Here is a 7855-nt window from a genome sequence, read left to right as displayed (position 1 = left end):
TTTTGTTTTAAGCATGGTTACGTGACTCTGCAGAAGTCACTACGAAAGTCTTACTTAATATCTCGAACCGCTTCACCATTCTCAATAAACGCAGGAAGATGTCAGTGACTTCAAGCAGAGTTATTAAAAAATATAATCAAATGAATCAGCGCATTGAAAAATTGCAGACCTAATCCAGTTGCTCAAATCAAAATCGGCCAGGTAAAAAATTTCATAAACGAGACAAACCAGATTAAAATATTTGCTATAAATTGCTTTTGAGATCAATTAACAACGATTTTCTAAAAAAAGCCTGTTAAGCCGTTTATGGTAAAAACATTTCTAATATATCTTATTGTTGATGAGGATCAGAGATGATGACATTACGCCGCATATCAGCAGCTGAAGTGCGGCATCAACAAGGAGAGAGAGAGAGAGAGAGAGAGAGAGAGAAAGAGAGAGAGAGAGAGAGAGAGAGATAGAGTGAGAAAGAGAGACAGAGATAAAACTTGAATGACAAAGAGAAAGAAAGAAACTCAAATCGACATGGAGAGAAAAAGAGACAGCAAAATTTTCCATGATGGTATTCGACTCTGCAACTTCTAGTTTTCTAGCCTTTTTAGTAAAAAAAATCATATAAAGAAACTGAAAAAGACAAAATTTAGGAAAAAAATTTTGGACTTTTCAGTAAAAAAGTGTAAAACCATTTTTTGTCGCAAAAGTTTGATCAGGTAACCCATCTCAGGTAACCCATTTTGTTGGCCAGTAATGGTCGTTAAGCTCAAAAACGAATAAAAAACATTGAAAAAAATTGGTAACTATTGCAAATTTTAACAAAATCTATCTTATTTTCAAGAGATTAAAAACTTAAGAACTATTTCTTTGTCTCAAGAGACTATCCAGTATCCCTATGACCAGCCCGAAATAGTTTCACTGGCTCATAAACATCTATACACGTGGAGCATGATAAAAATTTTTTCCCAAATTTGAAAAAAAATTTAATTTTATCCAAAAATTACCTAAACTGGAGTCATAAAAAACATTGATAATCATCCCATTAACTCTAAAAACTATGCAGCGCCTTATTATCAAAATTTGGAGGAATTTCCAAGGCCCCTGGTGCCGGAAAAATATCAACAAACATGAAAAAGTGTAAGTATTTTTTAAAGTATTTCTTTCAAAAAATTGCTTCAATTCAAGATATCTAAATACTTAGAAACATTCTATTACATCTAAAACTGTGCAGTAGTATATTTCTCTACAATTATTATAAATGTTGAAAAAATGAAAAAATGGTAAACATTGTCAAATAAAAGCTAAAATTCGTGATGTTGCAATCTTGCAAGACATTCCATTACATCTAGAAAAAACACAGTAACCTAGTTTCAGGTCCTAGAGGAAGTTCCTTGGCTATTGAGGCTGAAAAAACATAAAAAAGACAAAAATTTTCAAACATACTTTAAAAGGAAAGTCTTATAAAAAAAAATTGCTAAAATTTGTGTCGTTAAAATGGTAGGTGGGTTACCGAAGTCTGATGGGCGGCGGTGGGGCAATAGTGAGGTTGGGGTGGGGGTAAAAGCGCTCAAGGGGGGTGGAGTCAATAGTGTGGGGGGTCAACAATGGAGGGGTCTTCAACATCTAAGAACAGCCCTTCACATCACAAGTATAAGTTTCCAAGACAGTTTGAGCTGAAACAGAGCTCAAAGGCTCTAAGAGCACCACTCGGCGCAACCTGTTTTATCCCGTTTTTGAGGTCGAAAAGTCAAAAGCGTCAGACGAAGAACCGGTCAAGCGAAAAGTTGCTTGGAAAAGAGACTGACAGGACTAATACAATTGCTACAAACTTCGTTTGAGAGCAATTAATAAAAAATACACAAGATTACAATAAATATCTCAATTGTCGTTGGAGAACAATCAAAGACATTGAATTTGCTAGAGCCATATATCAAAATTATGGGACGTTTTCTAAAGTTTTCAATCATGGTAAACAATCATTGAAACAACCAAAGGAATAAGATAGACAGATTGTCAACAAGTCCTTTAATAGACCACTAGATTTTTTGGTTAGATTTGAACTGTCATTTTTATGAAATACATACGCTCTATAACGAATAAGGAAAAAATCCTAATGCAGCTTTTTCAAAATTAACACGAAGTCAGAAATTCTACACGCTAATACTCAAGAATTAGGTGATATAGGTTTGGCACTACTTTAGATGCACACTATTGACCTTTGACTAGTAAATGCTCATAAAATTTAAAATTCCTTAAGCGATTTCAGAAGTCATTTTTTGAGTGAGGTAAGTCACGCAACTGACCTAAACACAGAAATGACGTCACGTACACAAAATTTCACTGCAAAGCAGTAGAAATCACTGAAGTCATTGAAAAATTCAATTCCAAGAAGTCAAGTCGTAAGAATCATCGATGGAGACGACGAATTTCAAAAAACAACGATATCCCCAATAATAGCCGCTATAGCTTCGCAACTAATAAAAAACTTTGCTTCTTCATATAAAACAAGAGCAGAAGTCAAAATATAACCAACCAAAGTCGGGCGAACTGCTCTCAAATATTTTGCTAGTACATAGCTACGGTTTAAGGAGGCTAGTTTAGGTTAACTGGAGGGGGTGGGAGTGAACTTGGGGTGGGAGGGAGACGGGTGAGCACTGTCGGAGGAAGCGTGTGGGGCTACGAGTATAATGAGCTGAAGGGGTGGAGTATGGGTGAAGTGTTGGACGGGGAGGAACAAGGGGGTTGGGCTAATGAGGTGAAAGGGGCGAGGGTTAAACGCTATAAACCGTCCTTCACATCACGATTTTCTGTCGCTGAATCGACTTCTTAGAGACTAGTGAGCCGTAAGGCTCTAAAAGAACTGAATGCCCTCCGGGTTTAACCTGTTTATTCTGTTTTTGAGGATGAAAAGTCAAATGATGTGACGAAAAAACAATCAAATAAAAAAAGTTGGTAATAAAAATTGCATAACACCAGCGGCTCAGATTGAATATAGCAACTAATTACCTGCCGTTATAAGACAGCTTTAGGTAACACCATTATTTATTGCTCAAAGCGCGTTTTCTTAGATTTTCCACTGATGTTAAAAAATAGAAAAGACAGCCAATCCAAAAAGATTAAATTTTGATCATGCAGCAACCACATTTTAATGCAAAACCAAAGAAACTATCATTGCATATATCCAGAACATAAAAACATGTAGCATATCTCATTGAGTTTTTTGGATTGATTATGGGACTGCCTACATTTATCCGCGGATTGTAAATTATCATGTCCTGTTATTTTCCAACTGGAAATTATTTTCCGGTCAAATTGAAACGCATGTTTAATTCATTCTTTTTCAAAATAAAAAGTATTATAACACAAAAATTTTCCCAACTAATTGAAACGCATGGTACTCCATTTTTTCAAAATAGTAAGTATTGTAGCACAAAAAATTTCTTCAGGAAGTCAACAAAGTTTTAAATTGGATGTCAATACTTATCGCATAAGTTGTAGCATCCTCATCCTTGCACAGTTTTGGTTGTGTCCCAAATTCTGTTGGTATTAAAACCTCAACAATTCCAATTCAGCTTAAATATTTTCAAAACCAAGCGAAAAAAATTTGCTGCAAATTTTGTCATTATCAGCATTTGGTTAACTAAACTAACCTTAATAGACACATTGACGAAATTCTGTTTGATTTTATGGTTCTGTAGTTCAACTTGAGCTCAGTCATACAAGTTCATCCAAACTCTGTTTGAAATTGGGCTAATTCTTAGCCCAGAAAACCACCTGTAATTGAGATTAGTGTATTCAGAAGTCGATAAACTACACTGTAGTTGAAAAAATAAATTTTCAGGTCAGAATATTTGGTTCTACTCTTACTCGACCTTAATTTGAAAGAACTCAACGTCTTAGAAAAATAAGTTCTGTGTTCAGTTTCGCTTCATTTTATGGATGGACCTCATTTCTTGTACTCTGTTGAACGCATGCACAAAAATATGCGTTAAAGATTTCAGTGTTTTGTTTATTTACCTTAAAACTGGTTTCTTTTGTTTATTTGAAAGATTGCGCTGGCCGAAAATTTTTAGATCTTTTTGTTCTAAGCCGCCAAATGTCATTTCTGGTTTTTTAACGTACATTCTAAACTACAGTTTGAACAAATATCACCAAGCTGGAGAACATAACCGACTAAAATCGGCCGAATTACTATTAAACGAGTGGCTAGCTATTGCTTTCGGTAGTAGCCAGCTGGGTCTGAGGGATGCTAGCTTAAAAAGACGACAGTGCTAATATTACTGCTACAAACGTCGTTTGAGAGCAATTTATTACAAAAATCAATGACCTATTGTGTGGTGTAGATTTTGCCCGCAACTCCAAAAAGTACCCCGCTGCTCATGACTCTAGTTTAAGCACTTTTACATAAAGCAGGCACAAGTAACATACAAATTGAAAAGCTTTAACGAAAAACCTAAGCTTTTTTGTTTAAATCATTTTAACGATATTTTATTCGTCACTCGCATTGGGATGTCTACTTTGTTCGAAATTCAAATCTAGGGCTAGAAGTCTATTCACCCGGCTCTATTGAGTTCAATTTTTCAACAAAAAATTAAGAACCAAAAATGGTGGAAAATTAATGGGTTTAATTTGGTTAACCTGCATTTTTAAATTAGTACAGCCATATGCCCATTTGGGCCAAGTTTTTCACGACGCCCTTTGAAGAAAATAACGAAGAAATGAACGCTATTTTTGTTTAAAAAAGTGGCGAACTGAAATAAAGAACGTTTCGAATGCCTTTAATTTGCCGATTTGTGCGCTTTATTATGTGAAGTTTTTGCGCTAACATTTTTGAAAATTCAGCGCATTTCTTACAAAATTTTCATAAATTTTTCTCGACCCGTACATGGTTATAGAGAACCCGGTGACAAAACTTGGTTGTAGCTCAAAACCCTACGGTAGAAAATCATAGCATAGCATTTACCAGAAATTTGTGAATAATTACACGGGTTGGACATCATTAAAGACATTTATTAACCATAAAATCTCCATAAATGGTTTTAAGAAAAATTATTGAACATCAAACATTCATCAAATTTTTTCCAGGTTAGGTAAATTTTAAATCGAAAAACAGGCAAGCCGTAAATTACATTTTAAAAAATAAAAATAGTCAGAATTACCTTTCGACTGGAAGCATGAGTCATCATGCTGAATCTCGTCCAGCAGTTTCTGTATGAACACATTTTCAACATCTTTCCTGCAAATTGTTTTCTGTTGCTGAAGTGAACTCCCGATTGCTGTCGAGTTTTGCCCCCCAACAGTCGCCGACATCATCGCAATTGCCGGATCCTCGTCAAGTATTTCGGTACTTGAGTTCGTGCTCTCAATACACGAATTGCGCTTTTTCAGTTTAAGCATCTTTCGGAAACTTCCATATTTGGTCAAGTTCGAGGGGAGCTTTGCACTGTAGAGTAGGTATTGGTCCGAATGCATCTCTGCTCGTTCCTCGGCTTCGGCTTCATCTTCGGATATTTTGGTTCGGCCGAGACCCAAGTCACACTCGCAGACCTGATATCCAACATAACATTCTTAGTAAAAAAATATGTACTGAGCGTTAAAGGTAAAACATAACCGACTACGTCGGGCGAATTGCTCTCGGTGGAAGAAATAAACGACCGGTGGGGGGGGGGGTGGGTTTTTTTTTGGCTGCACGGGGCACTTGTGGTCTGAACGATGTGCAGGGGGTGGGAATTGGGGGGGGGGGGTGAAGTGAGAGGGGGCTGATGTGGGGGGGGGGGGGGGGGGGGTGTTGTGGGAGGCATTTTGATGCATTTTCTAATGTACTTTTATACTAATGTTTCATTATTAATCACAATGTGACATTTTTTGTGAGTCTTAATCCAGGTTATTACACTATTTTACATGGTAAACTCCTTTTTCTGAAACCAACTTTATTCGGTGAGGTAAATTTAAGTATGGTATTAAAAATTATTTCAATTTGTGAATTGCTTTCACCGTTGTCCTATTTAAACTAATTTTGCTATTGAGTCAAATATGCTTTAAATAATTCTTAAAAAAGCTCTGCGCATAATTATCCATTTTGTATTAATCTTTTGATGCATTGAATCTTTAATGCAGTCATCAAGTCAACTTTTACAGCAGAAAAACGCTTCATCTTTGAAATTGTATTTAAGTAAGACTAATGGCATCAAGAAACAGTGGTGCATATTTTTTTTCAAAAGTGATCACAAGTTAGCATATTTTTCACCAACTTGGTCAAACTGACAAAGCCTGATCTACTTTTTAGGTCAAGAATAAATTAGAAACAATATCGTTAAATATGTTCTGCCTTTTTATAAGGGAAAAACCATTTTACTTCGCTTTCGTCTGCAAAGTTAGCCGACTCCAAAGCGGTCCCCAGATCACCAGAAAGACTCTCCGAATAGTCCACAGTCGAGGGGGGCTTACTGTCCGGTGTCTGGAAGTGCTCATCTGGACAGCTGTGGGTTTCCATATTAAGTTAATAAACTGCAATTTATAACTATTTTTACAACCAAAGTTATGACTGGTTTCAGGAAGTTAACTGGTAGGAAAGTAAAGGTATATTGTCGAAATCTGACTATTCTTTATAAAACCATTGTTTTGATATACTAGAATCGAGTTTTTAGAACTAAACAGAACAGAAAAATCAAGCACCTTTAGCTGCGCTTTATAGTGAACAAAACACATTATAATTTTCGTTCACGCTTTCGGGACCAATCGAAAATTTGGTCAAAGAGAGCACCCCATAAATTTGACCATGGCTAATCCCCTTACTTTCTCCCCCTAAAGATAATATCCGTTGAGAGGTGGTCTAGTCCTATAAATATCGAGCAAAAATTCTTGTAATAATTTTAAGAAAATTGACGGTTAAAATATCAATTTCCTTGAAAACCATGATAGCACTTACTCTTGCTGTTCTGTTAAAGTATCGGTATTTGAGTATTTCAATATTAGAAGAATATTTTTTTTCGGTTTGAAAGTCAAGTTTTGAGTAAATTTAGTCCAAAGTCGAAGTCAGTTGTCACCAAAGTTGTTCAATCTTGGTTAGAGTCAAAAAGTGACAGAAAAGAAGAAATCAAACATTTCAGCGTGATCAAACATCTGAACAATTTGATGAATTTGAAGCCAGAAAAAAATCGAAAAAGTAGTCTATAAAATAGCACGTTTTTCAGTAACTGAAAAGTTTTGGTAAATTCTGTAAATTTCGGCAAAAATTCGATTAATTTTTCAGCATCAATAAATTTTCAAATTTACATTTTCATCTCAAAATGTGTGGTTAAATTTTTCCAATAAGCTAGTTGAAGCTATAAAACGAATCGAAGATAAAGATAACATAAAAGTTTGAAATGGATAACCGCGCTTAAAACTCACTGAAACGAGACCGAATTTTCCTTTTCATAACCAAAATGAATTAAATGGTTAAAAAATATTAAAAACATATCTGTAATAAAATTAAATTCCCACCGTGGCAATATTCGCTCACAAAAAATTGTTAGTTTTGTATTCGTTTTTAGTTCTAATGTAAATTTGTGTTCAGTGGTAAAGCTCCAATTCAACATCTGTTGCACTAAACTGAATTCCCCATAGCAGAGTAAAAAACTATTTCAGAAATGGATGGAAAATTGGGATACATGTTAGGCATATAAATTTAAGGATAACCAGGGAATTTATTCATGCGCTTTATAAGGAATGAATAATTTTAATGGGAGAAAAATTGTTTATTTTAATGAACTGGTCATAAACCCATTATTTATTAATATATAATTTAATACCGTACCTTGTCACCCGACTTCATTAAATCTCGCAAATTCACACCAAAAGACTTTCCCCCAAACGAAAC

The 7855-nt window shown here is 35.2% G+C and overlaps 1 protein-coding gene across 1 annotated transcript; it reads right to left on the bottom strand.

Moving 5' to 3' along the window:
- Positions 1-3751: 3751 nt before the first annotated feature.
- On the bottom strand, positions 3752-7571 carry LOC142351720 (uncharacterized). Its single transcript, XM_075403865.1, has 4 exons — positions 6923-7571; positions 6350-6643; positions 5154-5541; positions 3752-3768 (listed from the first exon to the last, which is right to left on the bottom strand). The coding sequence occupies exons 2-4, from the start codon at positions 6485-6487 to the stop codon at positions 3752-3754; spliced, it is 543 nt and encodes a 180-aa protein (XP_075259980.1). The 5' UTR covers positions 6488-6643; positions 6923-7571.
- Positions 7572-7855: the final 284 nt, after the last annotated feature.

This window comes from Convolutriloba macropyga, chromosome 13, assembly GCF_964194025.1.
Source record: "Convolutriloba macropyga chromosome 13, txConMacr16.3, whole genome shotgun sequence".
Classification (NCBI taxonomy): Eukaryota; Metazoa; Xenacoelomorpha; order Acoela; family Convolutidae; genus Convolutriloba; species Convolutriloba macropyga.
This window is presented reverse-complemented; position numbering and strand designations above follow the sequence as displayed.